At 42.6% G+C, this 20,971-nt stretch overlaps 1 protein-coding gene across 3 annotated transcripts in view; it reads right to left on the reverse strand.

Annotated features, from left to right (window-relative positions):
* The window catches only part of PNOC (prepronociceptin), a 64,841-nt gene continuing 43,870 nt past the window's right edge, over positions 1 to 20,971 (reverse strand). For all 3 annotated transcript variants that reach the window (XM_042445033.1, XM_042445032.1, XM_042445034.1), the window contains exons 2-3: positions 10,394 to 10,537; positions 1 to 913 (exon numbers count right to left, since the gene is read on the reverse strand). In XM_042445033.1, coding sequence (XP_042300967.1) covers positions 368 to 913; positions 10,394 to 10,519 — 672 coding nt within the window. In that variant the 5' untranslated portion in view covers positions 10,520 to 10,537 and the 3' untranslated portion in view covers positions 1 to 367. The remainder of the gene's footprint in view (positions 914 to 10,393; positions 10,538 to 20,971) is intronic.

A 20,971-nucleotide genomic window follows, 5' to 3' on the forward strand; every position in this document is an offset into this window, starting at 1 on the left:
TTACCAGAGCTCACTGACAGAGAGAGCCATGGCAGTTAAAGTGGTGTCAGACTGTTTTATTTCTGCAGTGCAGATGCAGCCAAAGAGGATTCTGGGTGATATTTGGGCTTGGGTTAGAAAAATGGGAGGAATATTAGTACTATTACTATGATACATAGAAACTTTGAGTTTTTCCCCTTTGAAGGAATGCTGGATTTCCCTTTCAGTGACAAGGACTGGCGTTTTGTTTTTCGGGCACGGAGGGTGGGAACAGGGTTGGTATCTCGAGCCACGGCAGACCTGAAACCAATTCACACAACATGTTGGTGGTACAAGAAATAAAGGAAAAACGACGCCCGGGAACCCAGAGGAAAGTCCGCCCGTCTGCTTAGATCTCGTTCTGTTCCTTCAGGTCATTATCGGCCAAGCCATCGTACTCGACGGAACGGGGAGACATCCCGAGGTACTGTTTGAGGAATTCGCTGAACCGCTTCTGGTTGTGCCACTTCCGGGCGGACTTCCGGACCCCGATGAAGCCTCCGAATCGCTTCTGGAGCTCTTGCACTCCTGGGTCGGCCAGTTGCCCATAAGTGAATGATCTGCTCAGGAAGTCCCCGAGGGGGTCTTGCCGGCCACCGTCGCTGGTGCCTTCTTCTTCCACTGGCGGCTGACGGATGAGGCTGCTCATTTTAGAGACCCGCTTCTCACCTTCGTCCTTGCTGAGGTCCACCACCCTGGTCAGGTCTCCGGAGGGCTGAAGGCTCCCTCGGCTTCTCAAGAAGCGGCCATTCCAGAACTCCAAGGGCCGATCGTCTTCGTCGTCCAGGATCCCAAAACTTAGCGGCAAAGAAGATGCTTTCCCGCTGGTCGCTTTGTTGCAGAGGTCCCAGGTGGCTCTCGAAAAGAGCCTCCCCTCACACTCCATGACACAAATCTGCAGGGAAAGAACCACAACAGGATTCATACAAGTTGGAAGAGATCCCCAAAGGCCATTCAATCCAGCGCCCTTCTGCCATGCACGCAAGCACCGTCAAGGCACAGTCAAGGCATTTTTGAAGAAGCAGTTGTGCATCCAAATGAATACCCACCCCTAGTTTTTGGACAACTGGCACATACCCTTCAAGGGTCACCAGACATCCTCCTTTTCCAGGACCAGTGGCGTCACTAGCGGGTACGGGGGTGCAGACCGTGCCAGTGACACCCCAATATTTTAAAATAAAATTCTATTTAAAAAATATAAAATAACAAAGTTTACAATATGAAATTATGCAATTCCTTCAAGGAAGAAAACAAAACCCCAAGAACCCCCCCTCCCCCATCCAAATTAATGCCAGGCCATCTAACTATCATATTACCAAATTATAACAGTTTTCCAGATGATTTCTCTAAATATTGTGCACAGTTCTTGTTCCTTAAATCTTCTTCTTTCTATTATATAGATTAAATGTTTCTCAAATTTTTTTTATTTCTTCTAAATTTCTGTTTTGTTACCAAAAAACAGAACAAAGCTCTTTTATTTTTCTTCCTCTCCTTCTCTTCTTTTCTGCCTTTCTCTTTCCCCCCTTAATTTATATAATTCCAAGATTTCTCACAATAATCTATTAAAGGTTGCCAACTTTGTGTATGTTTCTCAGACAATTCTCCTATTTCAATCAATAATTTATCCATTTAATAAATTTCTATCATTTTAAACTTCCAATCATCAAGAGATGGTTTAAATCAAGGTTAAACCATGGTTAAAACAAGGTTAAACTATTATTTAAACCAAGATTAAACCATGATTTAAACCAGTGTTTAAACCAACTTGGTTTAAACCTGCCAACCTTGCTTCTCAGTATGCTCCTGCTGCATGTGTCTTCATCCACATTAATAACTTTTGTCCTCCTGATCACACTTTGATGTCGGTTGGCCACAAATGTCCTGTGAAATATTGGAGGTTATGCCACTAGATGTAAATGGACATTTGCACTTTCCTTATTTAAACTGGAAGCTGAGTAATAATAGGACATAAGGACTGCAACCCATGAAATATACCTGCATATGGAGATATCTTGCAATAGCATTACACAACCCCTGTGCAGAATACTAACATTGCACAGCACATATTGATGACGCTGTGCAATGCGCAAGGCCCAACCACACTGTGCAACATTGCTCTACATGCCATTCCACTTGCACCACTGTCAGCAGAATATATTTATTTATACAGTGAACAAACTGCCCTCCATGTGCAGTTGGCCCTTTGTCTTGCTAACAGAATGCCAGCCATTGTGTGTAAATGTAAGTGTAATTCTGTAATTTTTTCTCTGCCTTTGAAATATAATAACCACTTTCACTTCTATCCAAACATCAGGATTGTGCAGCTCCCACCCATGAACCTTCTTCTTCAATGGGAAAATGGACACTTAGTCACATACTGTATTAAAAAACAGTAATAATATGCTTTGGTTAAGGCTGCGAACTCTCATTTCAGGAGTGCATGGCTATGGTAAAATCAATCATCTCTCTCTTGGTTCAAGAAGGGGGAAAAAGCCGGGAAAAGATTATTGCTCTGATTTTCTTTTGAGCTGCTGGCTATTTTGGAATGAACCTCTTTCTCTTTTATTTTCTCTCGCCCACCTACCTTTAAACTAGAGGATTAAGAAGAAGAAAGTGCAGACCCCCAAGTTTCAGAATCAATGTTGATAGGAACAAGGTGTGTGTAGAAATGAAGGAGTTTGGCACCACTTTAACTGCCATGAATCTACCCTAGAGAATCCTGGGATCTGTAGTTTGTAGTTTGAGCTATCTGTCAGAAAAGACTAAATATCACTCAAAACTAAAAAAACCAGATTACCATAGCATCGAGCCATGGCAGTTAAAGTGGTGTTAAACTGCATTAATTCTGCAGTGTAGATGCAGCCTCAGGCATTGAAACCTCCTGAATAACTTTGGGCAAGTCACACTGTCTCAGCCTTAGACAAAGGCAATGGCAAACCTCCTCTGAATCAATCTGGCCAAGAAATCCCTGGGACAGAGGTACTCTAAGCAGGAGTCAGCTTGAAGAGACATCAGGCGTTGGTGGACTTTCCTTGGCTGGAGATTTTCAAACAAAGTGTAGATGGGCATCTCTAAGGAATACATTGTAGTTGTGGATTCTTGCACTGGCAAAGGGTTGGACTAGGTGACTCCTTGTGGTCACTTCTGAGTCCGGACCTTATCGCACACACAATTTTAAACGTTCTGGGGATGGAAGGAGGATGCTCGTGTGCGCGCACGTGCTGCAGAAAACGGAGTTTATCACACACGAATACGTCCTCCAAGAGGCCCTGTTCCGTCCCCGGCGCGCACCCATTCGCGTCCAGTCCTGACGGGCGTGATTTTTTGCTGACGGAAGGTAATCCATCAGGCAAAAGTCATGCCCATCAGGACTGGACACAAACGGGTGCGCACAGGGGGACAGAACAGGGCCTCTTGGGGGACATGTTCATGTGCGATAAACTCCGTTTTCTGCAGCACGCGCGCGCACACGAGCGTCCTCCTTCCATCCCCAGAATGTGTGTGCGATAAGGTCCTCTGACTCTATAGAGTAGGCCCTTGGTATCTGCTGGGATTTGGTTCCAGGAGTCCCATGGATATCAAAATCCCATTCAAGTCCTCTTAAATACAAAGAATAATGTAATGGTGCCACATACATAAAATGGCAAAATCAAGGTTTCTTTATGCAGTCAGTCCTCCATATCCACTGATTCAACCATCCATGGCTTGAAAGTACAATCAGCCCTTCTTATACATGGATTTTTTATACACGGATTCAAGCATCCATGGTTTGAAAATATTCAAAAAAGTATACATTTCAAATATCAAACCTTGATTTTCCATTTTTTTAAAAATAAGGGACACATTTTGCTATGCCATTATATTTCATGGGTCTTGAGCATCCACAGATTTTGTTATCCATGGGGGATCTTGGAACCCAGCACATAACAAAGGTCCATTGTATTCAAAAGAAATATTCATTCCAAAAGACAAATCTTGAATTTGGCCTTGTATATAAAAGAAGACATTATTTTACTATGACATGGAATTAAACAGGACTTGAGCATCCACAGATTTTGGGATCCGTGGGGGGTCCTGGAACTAAACACCAGCAGATACCAAGGGATCCCTGTATATTTTCTTAAACATTTTCAAGCTGTCAGTGCTTGAATCTGTGGATAAAGAATCCGTGGATACAGAGGACTGGCTATAATTCAAAACAAATCCTCCAAATTTATTTCCTGACATCTAGTTGCTATTGCCAGCGTAAGTGCAGAAAAATCAACACAGCTAAAAAGGGAGTTTATTTTCACTGTGAAAACTTCTGAATATCATGGAACGAAATGTCAAGCGTACACAAAGCAACATAGCCCCAGTGTAGAATTAAAGCCCCTAGATTCAGCTGCTAACAATACGAAATGATTCCCACTGGAAATGCTGCAGCGAAATAACAGTAAATGCTTTTGAGCCTGAACAAAAGGGGTTGGTTCATCACACTTGACTTTTAATGGCCTCTTGCTGTGAATTCAATTCTCTCTGAACAAAAGGACCGTGGGGTTAACATCATGACCCCTTCTGAGGGCCCATTTGCCAGGAATTAGCTCAAAAGAGCAAGAAGTGATGGACAAGGAATGGTTGGGGGTCAAAAGGATCTAATCTGAACACTCTGCAAAAGTGTAAGAGGGCTGACTTATCTGATACCGAATATTCCAGAGAAGGAGTTGAGCATCACCGCTTGGCTGCAATAGTCAGAAAGTCAAGGCTTCCGCCTTTGTGTTGTAAACTATGTGGAATTAGAAATCATAAGAGTTGGAAGGGATCCCAAGGGTCATGTAGTCTAAATCCCTGCCCCATTAGAATAATAGACTCATAGGAGTTTATCACAAGGAGGTCAGGAGTTTATCCCATGAATATCCCAGTAAAATAGCGTAATTATACAAAATGATTTCACATGACATCGTACAAAACCCACCATTAAAGTGGTCACAAAGAAGCATTAAAGTACATCTTTTTACTTTCAGGATTTCAGCGACAATACATTTTTGACATCACTTTATTTGTGCAATTGCGTGTAATAATCATTCGTGCAATTACTCCCCATTTTCCCTTTGTTTGCGGGATGCTTTAAATGCACTTTAATCTCTCTTTAATGCCAAAATTAGTCCCAGTGTGATAAACTCCAGAGAGTTGGATGGGGCCGAAAGGATCATTTAGGTCTAAAACACACTGCAGAAATAATCCAGTTTGAGACCACTTTGGCCTCATTCCCACAAGATAAACAGTTTTTTTTAAATCTAATTGAAGTGATTTCGTGCCAAATAGACGTCCACACAATTTGAGCCGTGATTGAACCTACACATTTCAATTTAATCCATTTTGTGTTCACATTCAGCAAGGGATCGATTCAACATGGAGTTGTGCCACAGACTGGTTTATTATGTACTGGGAATGAAGCCTTTAACTGCCCTGGCTCAGTAATAAAGAATCCTGGGAACTGTAGTTTATTGTGGCACCAGAGCTCTTTGATAGAGAAGGCTAAATGTCTCACAAAACTACAATTCCCAGAATTCCCTAGTATTGAGCGAGGGCAGTTAAAGTGGTCTCAAACTGGACTTTTTCTGCAGTGTATTTTAGACCCTAGTCAACCTCTCTGTTGATGTGTTGTTTTTGATGTTGTTGTTGTTGTGGTGGTGGCAGTGTGCCTTCAAGTCTCTTCCAACTTTTCCGAAGGTGAACCTATCATGGGGTTTTCTTGGCAAGAGCTGTTCTGAGAAGGTTTGCTTCCTCTGAGGCTAAGAGCATGCAGCTGGCTCATGGTCACCCAGTAGGTTTCAAGACTAAGAATCAAACACTGGTCTCCAAAAGCGTAGGCTGGATTTCTGCAATGCGCTCTACATCGGACTTCTTTTGTACCAGGTCTGGAAACTCCAACTGGTTCACAATATGGCAGCTAGATCGATTGCGAATACATCCAGGAGTGATCCCATTCCACAGATCTTAAAATCACTCCACTGGCTGCCAATGAGTTTCTGGGCAAAGTACACAATTTTGGTTATTATCTTTAAAGCCCTCCAGGGAAGGGCAAGATTTTGCCCTCTCCCCTCCTCTCTTTATCACACGGAGGCAAATAAGGGATTCAAAAGGCATTATCCAGGGAAAGTTGTGCGACTGCAGTTAAGATTATCACACAATATCAAGATCAGAAAGGGCATATCCTGGGAATAACCAGGGAATAACCAGAAACAACTCATTCACGGGATGATTCATTTGTTGCTGGTTATTCCTGGGATAAGCACTCTCTAATAGTGACATGTGTGATAATCTTAGCTGCGATTGTGCTAATGCCTTTTGAATTCCTTTATTTCCCCCTGTGTGATAAAAGCCCTTCTTCCTGCTGAAATTAACTGGGTGCGAAGTACTTTTGCTCTTTGAACCCAGTTTGTAGCAATGGAAGCAAGCTGGAAATAAAAGGGGAAAGTGGGAGGAGGAGATTTTAAAAAACAGGACATTTTGAGAGCAGCTGGAAAAGTGGGACAGCAGACAATAAATCTGGACGGTCCCTGACAATTTGGGACAGTTGGACAGTATGGCATTCTCGGTTGATGCCCATCCCTTTGTCCCTTCTGAAATTAGTGGCGGTACCCCTCTAAATTGCACATTCAGTTGTGTGTTTGGTTGCAGAATGAAACCATGAAACACAATCGATGCTTGCAGAGATTCACAATCCATCCTGATGTGGAGATTTACAGTACTAGTCAAATGCTCTCAGTCTCAGGGGAAACACATGGCAAACCTCCTCTGACAAGTCTTGCCAAGAAAACCTCATGACAGGTTCACCTTAGGGTTGCCATAAGTCAGAAACGACTTGAAGACACACAGCGACAATGACAACAATAACTGAGTACCCCTTGCCTAAAAAAAAAATCCTATGAAATTCTTTAGCCCAAAACACACTGCAGAAATAATCCAGTTTGAGACCGCTTTAAGTGTCCTGGTGCTATGGAATTCTGGGAACTGTAGTTTGTGAGACATTTAGCCTTCTATGTCCGAGAGCTCTGATGCCACAATAAACTACAATTCCCCGAATTCCCTAGCACTGAGCCAGGGGAGTTAAAGCAGTCTCAAACTGGATTATTTCTGCAGTGTGTTTTGGACCTTAGAGTCACCCTAAGTTGTCAAGTGACTTAAAGTACACACAAACACATGCCTATGGTTCCCAAACTTTGGTCCTCCAGTAGTTTTGGACTTCAGTTCCCAGAATTTCTGACTGTTGGCCAATCTGTCTGGGGATTCTGGGCAGGGAAGCCCCAAACATTTGGGAACCAAACAAAGATGTAGAAACTTTGCCTCAAAATGCCAGAATCTTTTTTTTAAAAAAGGTTGCATTTTTGGACTTTAGAGGCATTGCTACAAAGACTCTCTTGACGCAGGTCTTCCATTTTAAAATTTACATCCGTAAATTAGCCATCGTGTCCGGATTAGTGATCCAAAACGAGGCCAGATGTTCCTAGCCTCTTGCCATTGCCGTCACGTCCCATCTCAGGGTGCAGCTGAGTTGGACAGCTTGCAAGAGGGCTGCGCTTTCTGCAGTGACCTTCATTCAAGGTGGAGTCCATTACAGGAGAATTTGTCATCTCCTGGAAATGAGGAGTCCGTGCGGCACGGCACAGAGCATGGAGGCACTCCAAATAAATCTTAATGACCTGGCCATTGCCTTCTCTAATGGTGCCCTGGTGCTCTCGCATCAGCATCACGCAGAGATCCGTCTATCTCACGGAAGGCGGTTTCATTCATTTCTTTTCTCCATTCATTCATTCATTCATTCATTCTAGGTTTATCAAACCACCCAACTGTGACAGTAGGAGGTGAGAAAACCTCCAGGAGAAGATCTGGTAACCCTCAATGCAAAGGTTTGCCTTCCCCAATGCTTCTAATATTTGATAGCTTTAGGATACTCAGGAATTGAAGCTTTGCCTCTTTTGGAGGAAATGTATACTTTTTTGTGCTTTCTCTAATTTCAATGAGAATCTGCCTTCCCCAGTACTTCTAATAGTTGATGGCTTTAGCATATTCAGGACCTGAAGTTTTGTCTCTTTTTAGGAAGTGTATACTATTTTTCTGCCTTGCCCAGTGTATCAAATATTGTATAGCTTTAGTAGACTCAGGAACTGAAGTTTTGTCTCTTCTGAAGGAAATGTATACTTTTTTGGTGCATTTCTGTTTTCCCCAGTGCTTCCAATGTTGGGTAGCTTTAGTATACTCAGGAATCTAAGTTTTGCCTCTTTTGGAGGAAACGTATACTGTTCTGTGCATCCTCTAACCATTTAGGGCTACCAGATCTCAGGGCCCGGTCTTGAGTCTCCAATTTTCATAGGTCATCTACCATAGCATCATTGAATCCTAGGACCTTATCACACTAGCGAAATTCCGCTGACAAATGGGATTTAAAGTAGATTTAAATTTTTTTTAAAAAAACCCACAAATGTGGGAAGTTTAACACACGGCATTTCGCCAGACCAGCAATAATGGGAAAATAAAGTGAATGTAAAGGGGACAAAAATGGCAGCTTTTTACTTTTGGGAAGTTCCGAAAGTAAAAAGTTGCCATTTTTATCCCCTTTACGTTTGCTTTATTTTCACGTTGTTTCTGGTCTGGCAAAACGTCGTGTGATAAACTTCTTGCATTTGCATGTTTAAAAATAAAATAAAAATACGTACTGTGAATTCTCCTTCTCGCTAGTGTGACAAAGTCCTTTCTCTGGAGGACTTGAAACAGATGTTGGAGGAGCATTTTTCAGAGGTGCTGTAGGTGTGTATTCCTGCATGGCAGGAGCTGAGCTAGATAACCTTGAGGTCCCTTCCAACTCTATAAGTCTATGCTGTGTACAACAGCCTATTCTGTCACAGCCAGGATGCGCAGATGGAAGTCCGTCAGGCTTGAATGCACTTCCAAGGAGGTTCAGGTGGTGATGTGACCTTCGCTAATAGGAGTCGCTCCTGCGATGATCTGTTTTTTGGGTTCCGCTCAATCAGAAACGGAGCAAGGCAGGAGAAAGAGGTAGGAAATCAATGCTCATCAAAGGCTCCTCAGATGGGAAGAAGCAAGAACAATAAGAGACAGAGAGAGGAAAAATGACCCTCGCAAAACTAAACTGTCACCATTGATCAACAACAAGAGGGCGAAAAGACACAGTAAAAAAGGATGGTGTTTACTTCCATCTCTGCTTTTAAAAGTCTTAGCTCTTTGTGTTTTAGTCAAGGGAGGCTGGTGACTCAGATGTAAGGGAGAGATGTCCCTAATTTCCACTTCTTGAACCAGCCATGAAAGAAAACATAATTATCCTGCCATTTTTTGCTCTTTTGTGAATTTGGTGACAAGGTTTTTTCCCGTTAGACCTGCACACAACAATGGGAATGTGGAAGGAAAGGGCACCCCGCCTTGCATGCAGTTGTAAAAAGAAGGTACAAAAATGTGTTCTCTTAAGGGGAAAAATGCTTAGATTAAGCATTATAGTGTACAGAAGTGAAAATATTATGAGAACTACATATAAAATATGTGCAATTTTTTAAAAACAGGGAAACGGGAGAAAATGAGGTTAAAATGAAAAACTAAAACAGACAGATTGTGTTACACAATTCCTCCAACTTGGGTACTATTGCCTTTAGGCAACTTGAGTAGTAGTACCTTGAGGCAACTTAAGTTGGTCTTTAGATAACTTGGTTACTGATGCCTTGAGGCTACTTGAGTTGATCTTTAGGCAGCAAGGCCTTGAGACAACTTCAGTAGCTCAATAGGCAACTTTAATGCTCTGCTCCTGAGCTACAGCTGCTCCCATGAATGAGGTGAAGCAATTGCCCAATAAAAGCCACATAACCATCCTTACTGTGGGTTTGTGTAGATTACTTATAAACCCCAAAGTGTACTGGTTACATTACGCAGGCCCAAAACTCTGAATTGGGTCTGGGCTGTTTACACAGTGCCTAGACCCAATTCCATCCCTTGTCCCACATTAAAAAGACTTACCTTTTAGTTCTGGGTTTTCCAGAAAACCTGGAGCAAAACATAGGGATGACAGCTTGCTAACTTGCCACACAATCCCCTGCTGAGTTGCTTCGACTCCCATCTGCATCACCACCCAACTGGCAGGGACCGTTGCAAGGCAGGCACCTGTCATTTGCCAAAAACCTGCAGCAGGTAAGAGGGGATTGGGAGGGAATTTGGGGCCAGAATACTCTGAGGGGTAGCCTGGAGTATTCTGGCAAATGTAGAGGAGTCCTTGTCTGTGCCACTAGCAAGAATATGCTAAGTGGGTGCCAACCAGTGTGGGGCAAAGTTGTGCCCTTCATTATTTGGGTTCATCAGTTGAGACATTATAAAAATGGAGGCAGCTACTCACAAGAAGGCTGAAGTCATCCTGTTGACTGTACAAATGTCTGTGGCAACTGAGGCAGTCCTTCCGGCAGTCGCTGAGTGCATAGGCAAATGCACAAAACAACAAGACGCTCCACAGGAAGATTCGCATGGTGTCCCTCTCAAAAGGCTACCAAAGGAGAAAAGAAAAAGAAAGACAGTTCACGTCGTGCCAAAAGCACTCTCGCCATTCCTTGGACTGTGAGGATGGAAGGGAAACCTGAAAATCTTTCAAGGGGAGCTCATTTTTTTACACACATCATTGACCTATATGCAAAGGGCTCTCGTAGCACCTTTGAAACTAAGTGTGCAAAAGAAGTCATAGCACAAGCTTGCATAGACTTGGGAGATTATCACGCAGAGATGGGATAGGGATGGGATCGCTCCCCCATCCTTATCCCGTCATACATGAGAGCAATTGCGCGAAAGCCTTTGAAAATGTAACGCCAATCCTGTCACTGAAGAGGCATTGCATTAACACAAACTCCTGTTAATGCAAAATGCTGGGCAATGCCACTTCATTGATGGGACAATGATAAGAACAGCGTGATGTCATATGAAAGGCTTTCACGTGATCACTGTCACTCACGCTTCCCAGATGGAATCATGTCTGGATAAGTGCGACATCGTCTGAAAGTGCAATCACGCGGGAAGGATGTGACAGGGACATGACAATGACCATCGTCCCCCATCTTCGAGAATGTATGCCACTGGCAGGTCCATTTTATTTTACTTTACTTTATTCTATTTTATGTGCAGCGCTGTGTAAACCTACAGCACTTTATAAATAAAGTTTAATAATAATAATAATAATAATAATAATAATTTCATCTGGGCACCAAATGATTACTTGGCTGTTCCCCAAGGCCTCGTTGATTCATCTCAAACACTGATGTTGACAGTTTTAAACTTTTAAATCTTTTACGTAAAAATATGTTTTTATTTGAAATTTGCATGAAAGAAGATAAAACTAAATAAAGAAAAAGAATCAAAAAGTTATATAAACAAAAAGCAAAACAATTCAAAGAAAAAACAAATAGTAATTAAACAACACAAAATTAAATATTTACATCAAATAACATCAGATGCTAAAAACACCAAAACGTCCGCTGCCCCCCCCAACCCAAACTTCCCGCTATTCGCTAATGGCATTCAAATAAGCTTTATCATATTAAAACCCTTTTAAATCTATTTTGATTCATTATTATGTTTAATATGTTTTCAGGACATTTAAATTATGTTTCTTGTTTTACATTGTTTGCTTTTACATTTTTCTTGTAAGCTGCCCTGAGACAGTTTTAATATTAGGGGGTTGTTTGTTTGGGGAATTTTAATAATTACTTCTTGAGGGTGGAGTGTGGGAAAGATGAGGTTGGGATTTGAACCCAGTACCCTGTTTTAGAGGCCTGATACTGGCAAAGAAAGTCCTAAAACCTTTTTCCAGCATGGAAAAAACTTGAGAAACCCCCCATCATGGCACGTTAAACCACTAAAATAACCTTTCTCTAACTTGTTAATGTTCCTTTTTGAAATGGGATGTGGTTGCTCCCTCATTACCCCTAAAAGTGACGACTTGGAGGTAATGGAATTGCTTTCTACCTTGGTCCATTAATCGAAATGGAGGCAGCAGCCAAGAAATCAGAAGAAGAGCTAAGACTTGGAAAGGCAGCTCTCAAGGAACTAGGGATGATCCTCAAATGCAAAATTGACCATTTAATACCAAAGTCAGACTCAAAAGTGATCCAAATGCATTTCTGATTTCTATGTATGTTGGACAGTGGAGAAAGCTGGTAAGGAGAGAAGCAACACATTTGAAATGTGGTGCTGGAGGAGAGTTTTATGGATACTGTGGACGGTCAGAAAGACAAATGAATGAGTCTTGGAGCAAATCAAGCCTGAAGTCTCCTGAGAAACCAAAATGACTAAACTGTAGTTATTGTACTTTGGGCATATTATGAAAAGACTTGACTCACTGGAAAATACAGTCATGCTCAGTAGACTGGAAAGCAATAGGAAAAGAAGGAACATGCATGACAGGCAGATTTGATTCACTTAAGGAAGCCACAACTCGGTCCTAGTCAGAGTAGGCGGGATAGAAATAAAAAGTTATTATTAAAATTATTGTTGTTGTTGTTGTTATTATTATTATTATTATTATTATTATTATTATTATTATTATTATTATTATTAAACTGATGTCCTGAGTTTGCAAGATCTGAGCAGGGCAGTGGATGACTGTGAACTCTTGGAGGTCTCTCATTCACTATAAGTCACCATAAAGTCAAAGCCAACTTGATGACAAATAATCACAATAAGAACAGGAACAATTCCTTAACAGACAGGTCCTAGTCTCTGGAGCAGCAGAAAAGAAGCTTGCTCCATCCTCAATATGACATTCCATGTTTAAATATTGGAAGGGATGTCATATTGAAGATAGAGCCAGCTTGTTTTCTGCTGCTCCAGAGAACAGGACATGGAGAAAAGGATGGAATCTAGAGGAAAAGAGATTCCACCGAAACTTTAGGAAGAACGACCTGATGGAAGTTAGGAAATTTTAAATTCAGAGATAAGGAAAGATGGGTAAACTGGGGGAATTAGAATTAGGAAAGGGTGTCACATTGAGGATGGAGCAAGCTTGTTTTCTGCTGCTCCAGAGACTAGAACACAGAGCAATGGATGCAAGCTACAGGAAAAGAGATTCCAGCTCAACATTAGGAGGAACGTCCTGACAGTAAGGGCTGTTCGACAGTGGAACACACTTCTTCCTCGGAGTGTAGTGGAGTCTCCTTCCTTAGAGGTCTTTAAACAGAGGCTGGATGGCCATCTGTCGGGGATGCTTTGATTGAGATTTCCTGCATGGCAGAATGGGGTTGGACTGGATGGCCCTTGTGGTCTCTTCCAACTCTAGGATTCTATGGTTCTAAATACAAACTTAAAAGGATTTCTTGATGACTTGATCATAATGACAGAAGACCAAACAAAGAGTATTGACCCTCTATTGCAAAAAATTAAATGTTTTGATAAATATGCAGGTTTCAAAATAAATACTGATAAAACAAAGATTGTAGCAAACAACAAAGTCAGGGGGAAATCAGGGGTTTAAATAGACACTTTCCCGGGAAAGTCGCACAATCACAGTGAAGATTTTCACACACATCGCGATTAGAGAGGACTTATCCTGGGAATAGCCAGGGAATAATCAGCAACAAACCATTCATGAGATTTCCTGGTTGCTGGTTATTCCTTGGTTATTTGGGGGATAAGTCCTCTTTAATTGCGATGTTGTGTGATAATCTTCACTGTGATCAGACGAATTTCCTGGGGAAATAACTGTTTAAACCCCCGATTTTCCCCGTGTGATAAAGTCCACATGCTCTCAGCCCAGAAAACTCCATGTTCACCTTAGGGTTGCCATGAGTAGGAAATGACTTGAAGGCAAACAACAACAAATCACACCTTTGCTCCTTTGTGTGATAATCCAGGAGAAAATGTGAATTGCAGTTTTGCATTCATGATATCTCAGAGATTGCACCAGGCAGCAGCTTGTCACAGTTGGAAGTGTGTTTTGACAAGCATCTCTCTCTCCCTCTCTCTCTCTTTTTTTTGGGGGGGGGGGGATTCCTGATTTGTATTTCATTTCACGCAAGCGAGATGGCCCCCAACCAGTTTCTTCACCAGCTGACAGACAGACTGGAAAGCATTAGGCTCCCATTCCTGCCTGGAGGGAAATTTGTCTTATGACGCACACCTCGAAACACAAGGGACGGAAGGAAGCATTGTGCAAAGGCTGACACACTCTGGAAAGCATTGCTGCTCCTTCCTCACCCCAAGGGAGATTTCAAGAAAGTATATTCATTTGTGAGAGCCAGCATGGTATTGTGTTTGGAGTGTGGTGCTAAAACCCTGGTAGACCAGGATTCGAATCCTTGCTCTGCCCCGGAAACTGACTGGGGCCTCATTCCCAATACATAATAAACTGGTTTTCAAACCAATCTGAACTGGTTTAAATGGCCCTTGTTTCCACTTGTACCAAATTTCTGGTGCAGTTTGTCTGGGGGGGGGGGCAGCACTAAACCCATTTAAACCAGTTGTTCCAGATCCATGGCATTCCTCGCTTCTTTTGAAATGAATCGATTCAGCCCAAGTATGAATGCACCATCTATTTGATTCCGTTCCTGTGGCGTGGTCACCCCTGTGGGGTGACTCCATGTTGAATCGATCCATTGCTGAATGTGAACATGAAGTGGATTAAATTGAAATGGGTAAGTTCGAATAATGTGGTCTATTTGGCACTAAATCGCTTCATTGATTCGACTCAAAAACTATTTATTTTGTAGTGAGAATGAGGCCATCGTGTCTTTCAGCAAGTCTCACTCTCTCAGCCTTGGAAGGCAATGGAAGCCTCCTCTGGATAGATCTGGCCAAACAAACCCTTGGAGAGGGTTGGCGTAAGTCATGCAGTTGACTCAAAGCCAGAGAATTGGTTTGGATGTTGTGCTAGGGCTCCAGGAGACCAGATATTTGTGAGTTTTTAAATATATATATAATACAGTGGTCCCTCCACTTTCTCTGGGGCTAGGGGTGAAAGATGTCTGTGAATGTAGAAAAACCACAAATTTTAAAAAAAAACTTTTTTTAACCTAAGAGAACACCTCTCTAGGAATCTCCAAGTGCTCCCTTGCAACTCTGTGGCCAACATCTGCCAGAAGCTGATCATGGAATCAAGATGAAGGACCTACCAATGTCTATAGAAGTGTTTTCTCTAGGAGCGTCTAGGCCAGTGATGGCAAACATTTTATTTAGAGACGGAGGCGTGTTACAGGCCGCCCCTTTGGGGTGGCCTGTAGGCGCTCCTTTCCCCGCCGGATCGGGGCCTCAGCTGCCAGAACAGCAGCCTCCGAGGCCTTGATCCACCACTTTCCAGGCAGCGGGGAAGTGGCAAAAGGACGCTTCCCCACGGCCTGGAAAGGGGTGTCCTTGGGGCTTCACGCCCCAAGGACACCCAACGGCGGCGGGGAGGAGGAGAAAGGGGCTGCTCGGCTCTTTTCCCCTTTGCGTCGCTGGCGCAGCCGTCTAAAGGCTGCGCCAGAGACGCAAACCGCGGAAGGAGCTCCATTTCGGAGCTCCTTCGTGCATCGCGGAAAGGGCACTCTATGAGCCCTCAAGCGGCACAAAGATGTCACGTCCGCGCTGCCCCATTTGGAGGTGGCGCGTTCGTGACGTCGTAATGGCGGCCCCCGTGTGGAACGGGAGCCGCCATTTTGTAAGTCCTGGGGAAGTATTAGAGTTAGGTGCGTGCGTAAGGCACACATGCATGTGTGGTGGCAATGTAAATATGTACCCAAATTTTGGGGAAAAGTGATAATAGAAATAGAAAGTATTATGAATATAAAAATGGATAGAAGTCAGAATATAGTATTGTTATCATCATATAACTCAGAGATATGGGGGGAAAAGAAGAAAAAGATTTGATAACAAATTTGATTATAGCAACGAGATAAATTATAACAAGATGTTGGAAAACGAAAATAACTATACAATTGGAGGAGTGGCATAAAGAGGTTTGGAAATTAGCAAATGATGATAAAATGACATGGAGGTTCAAAGTAAAAAAAAGGGATTATGGAAAAGAATTGATTTTGATGGAATTTGGAAAGAATTTATTGAGAAAGTATTGAGAAAAGAAGGTGGGAGATTACCTCCATGAGAGGAACTGAGATTTTTGGATGCAATATAAGGGTGAAAATGGCTCTGAGGAAGGGGAGCACTAAGGTGGGATATTAAAGATATTCAGATAAATTGTAAAATAGAATACAGAATTATGTACTGTATTGTATAATATGCATTGTATGAATTTAGTTTCAATAAAAATTATTTTTAAAAAACAAGGAAGGCAATGGCATACCAACTCTAAACAAATTTGGTCTAGAAGACCCTATGTCATAGTCATCCAGAGTTGTAAGTTGACTTGAAGGCACTAGGTACAATGGCATGGTATAATAATCTTAATTTTGAACTAGGGCTTGAAGAGACCAGGGTTTCTTGGGCAAGTCACACACTCTCAGCCTTAGAGGAAGGCAACAGCAAACCTCCTTGGAAATAAATCCTGCCAAGGCAACCCTAAGATAGAGTTGCCATACGTTACAGTCAGCTTGAAGGCACATAACAACATCAATCTTTCTCTCTCTTAAAACCCCTGCTGTCAAAACAAGTCAGAACATCACATAAAATATATCACAAGAACAGATCTTCTTTGGCAGCAGTCATGCCTTCGAGGAGAGCAGTTGAAAACCATCAAACTGCTGAACGCTACTAAAAAAACAACAGCCCTGAAGTATTTAATTCCAGAAAAACAAAAACAAAATGATTAAATATGCTGGAAAATAAAACCAATAATTGTTGAACGTCCCCTAAAATAAAACACATTTTCCTCTCTGGTTCCTGAAAAAATCATAGATTTGATGCCCAGGTGAGCAGGAGAAAGAGTTTCCATAATTTAAGTGCCATCATGAAAATACACTTTATTATTATATTTCTATTTATTTGTATCCCATTTCCCCCCCCCCCCCCCCCAAAAAAAAATTGGGACTCCAAGCGGCTTACAGTCTAAAAGCACAGTGAGATTAAAAACTTACAAAAGCAGCAATTAAAATGGAATTAAAATATTGTTTATTCTTTGTCTGGGAGCCACTTGTGTCGACAAAGACTCATAGAGCAGGTTAAATTCACGTATTTTGATTTTTAAAAAATTCACAAAATAAAAAAGGAATGGGAACCGTTGATAAATTGTATGAGAAAGGAATGGTGGGATATGTTTATAATTGGAATGGAGTAAAACCTACAATTGGAAAATTCTCCCCTTTTGAACGAGTTGTGAGTTCAAATACAAGGAAACGTTTTCGGAACTGAAAAAAGAATAGGTGATTTATAAGAAGGGGAAAAAAGAGCTGGGAAGTCTTTTAGGTTATGTTTTATGTAATATAGGTATTGTTTGTTATTATGTTTTATATGTATGTATATATGTATTTATGCTACAGTTTTGTTTAACGTCAATTTATTAAGGAACATACAAAGGTAATCTAGTCTAACCCCCTGCCAGTGAAGGACTCTACGGTTAAAGTTTCCCTGGGAAATGATCATCGGATCACTGTTTAAAGACCTTCAAAAGAGGAGAATCCCTGCAGTTTGTTGAATAGCACTATCTCATAGGTTTGTTAAGGTCTAATCAGACTCTCCTTTCTTTCCACTGGTGTGGGTCCCATCCTTTTGAGTAGGAGAACATAAACCTCTCCATCTTCCACCTGATCATTCTGTTGTTCCACATAACAGCTTTTCACGTGCTTGGTGGTGGCTTAGGCTGCATCTACACTACAGAAATAACGCAGTTTGACACCACTTTTGGCTCAATGCTGTGCAGTCATGGGATGTTTAGTTTCTTGAGATGATTTAGCCTTCTCTGTGAGAGAGCTCTGGTGCCACAGCAAGTCACAAATCCCAGGATGCCATAAAATGAAGCCATGATAGTTAAAACGGTGTCAAATACATAAATTCTGCAGTGCAAATGCAGTCTTAGGAACTTATCGCATGAACTTTAAAACTATTTCAAGCCTCCTGGGCTGGAGCTGGGATGCGGGATGGAGGCGGGGATTATCGCATGCTAAATCGCCACCAAATCTTTGCCCACCATCAGCCCAGGTCCACTTCACCAGCAATTGTTAGAAGTCAGAAGTTGTCTGGCTTCTATAAAGTGCAGTCAGAGCGCGGCTGGGACCCAGTCTGATGGCAGGCAGTGATTTAGCATGCAATAATTCCCGCCTCCATCCCACGTCCCGGCTCCAGCCCAGGAGGCTTGAAAAGGTTTTAGAGTTCATGCGATAAGCTCCTGAGTTTTGTCTGCTTCAGGCTGAACAATCATCATACTGAATATGAATGTAGTACAAGATTGGTGGATCAATGCTCAGTGTCCATGGATGCCAATCCATTGTGCAATTGCAGTGCATGAGTACAATGGCAATGCAGCTGAAGTTATTTTTTCCTAGGAGCAGCTGCACCCAGAGCTCAGGGCGCTTTTGTTTCTCAGAGGGGAAAAAGGCAGCAAACATGTCAAGCGATGGGCTGCTTGAGGATACTATGGAGTTTATCACATTAGCGAGATCCTGTGGGAAAACGGGATTTAAAGGAGAGTTGAGTTGAAGAAAAAACGGAAATGCCCAAAGTTTATCACATGATGTCGCTGTTAACATGAAATAACGTGAAGTTAAACCAAAGTTAAACCAGAGAAAAACGGCAGCTTTTTACTTTCTGGAAATTCCAAAAGTAAAAAGATGGCATTTTTCTCCGGTTTAACTTCAGTTTAACTTTGCATCATTTCACTTTACCAGCAATTCGGTCTGATAAATTTCCCGAATTTGCGAGTTCTGCTTACATTCAAATTCAACTTAATTCTCCTTTAAATCCCGTTTTCCCATGGGATGTCGCTAGTGTGATAAAGCTCTATGCAAAGGCTGAAAGGGTTTCCCTCCCCCTTAATTTCAGCACAATGAAGAAATGAAAGGAATGATTTAAATGTAGATTCAGGGTCTGTACAGATGGGCAGCATGCAGCTGCCTCTTTACTGGCTGGATTGGGGCCGTAGCAACCTCATGCCGTGGCACCAATCAGGCCTCTGGAGAGAACAAAAAGGAATCTATGGTTCAAGTATCCCTGGGAAATGACCATCTGATCACTGTTTAAAGACCTTCAAATGAGGAGAATCCCTGCAATTTGTTGAATAGGGTGACATAGCCACAGCGGCACAACTTAATGACGCCCTTCGGGGCTACACCATGTATATGCAGCACCGGAGTCACGCCATGATGCCGCACGCCGTGTGGAAGGGCATACGGCATCATGAAGTGAGGGGGCAGAGTCAGGGTGTCCAGCGTGTTGACGTTGCGCCCTGGCTCCGCCTACAGACTGGCACAAAATGCAGGTCTAGGCTCTCAGTCAAGGGTTTCTTTTCGCAAGGGATACTGTATGTTCAAGACACACACACCCCACGAAAATGAAAATTTGGAAATATTCAAGCCCCATTGGCTTGAATGGCAGCACGCACCCGGGGGCACCTGCAGGTTTTGTGCCATAGGCATGCACCCCATTCTTTCCCCCTTCATTTGCTGCTAGCAAACGGGTGAGGGACTCAGATTCCAAGTGCTCAAAAACGGAGGGGCAACTGCACAAGTTTAAGCATTTGTTTTGCTCAGAGTATCTTGCAAATATCTTGCAAGCCAGCAAGGCATTTCAATAAAGGCAAGTTCATCAGAAAAAGACAGTTGAGTAAATAATAAAACACAATACATGCAATATAGCTGTACATAAACCATTAGAAATGAATTTATATAAGTGTTATTAGCTTTTATTTTGTAATGGTCTACGTTTTTCTTCAGAGTCCTATGTCTTCTGGTACCATGTTCTTCCTGGCGTTGTGACGTCTGGTCAACCTGAGCTGAGTGGTGCTGGGATGCATCTTCCAATGGTTACTAATGGGCTGTGGGTTCTGCCCCAGAGATGCCCAGATACCTGGTCACAGAAAGGGGAAGCCTGGCATGGTAAGGCTGGGGGAACTATATGCTCTGCAGCATTATTGTTTGCTCTCAGATGATGGCTGCAAGCTCAGCCTAGAGTTACTGGCACTTAAGGCCATTTATTTCAATAGAGTTAAGTGCACATAACTCCTTGTCAGATTGCAGCTATTGTTGAGTTACAGGATGCGTCAGTTCCATTCTAGCAACCTGAGGCTGTGTGCCCATTGCTCTTCCTTTAACAAAGCAACCTCTTAACAATCATCTATCCAACCGCTCAGACGGAACCGCGGGAGAGACAAGTGGCCGTGCATCGAAATTGCACTGGCTGATTAGAAGGATCCGTGGCCCTTTATAATCACTTCCCATCTTTCTTTTTTTTAAAGAAGAAACAACTAAACTATTTAATCACATTGTGAAAGAATGAGCAAACATCTCTTTGCTCCCTGCATTTAATAGCCACCTTCCTGTATTTGAGGGAATTGCTTGATTAGGGTGACGGCAGCAACTGATGGGCGGATGACGATGTATAGTCCTCCCTTTGCTTGTGAGAGAGATTCAAGAGCAGACAAATAGCATTTAGCATTTACATTTCTATACCGCTTTGTATTGAACTCAGCACTCTTTATGTGGTTTACAATCTGTATGCCACTTGCCCCCAACAAACTAGGTGCTCATTTTACTGACCTACGAAAGGATGAAAGACTGAGAGGCTGTGCAGACTACCTCAAGGGGTGGCCTGCAGCCTCCTCCAGCTGCACCAGATCAGGACCGTGGCAACCACACACCGCAGCCCCGACTTGGCCTTTCCAGGGTGCAATAGCTGCTGCGCTGCAGCTTTAAGGCACTCCTTTGGCACTGCATCATGTGGACACAGTGCCAGAGGAGTGCTGTGATGCCGCACACCATGTGGACCATGCCAACAACTATCAGGTCAGAATGCACAGGGAAGCCATTGAAATCCACAAACACTTGGACAGCTTCAACAGGAAAGAAGAAACCTT

The sequence above is a fragment of the Sceloporus undulatus genome, chromosome 1 (assembly GCF_019175285.1).
Source record: "Sceloporus undulatus isolate JIND9_A2432 ecotype Alabama chromosome 1, SceUnd_v1.1, whole genome shotgun sequence".
Lineage (NCBI taxonomy): Eukaryota > Metazoa > Chordata > Lepidosauria > Squamata > Phrynosomatidae > Sceloporus > Sceloporus undulatus.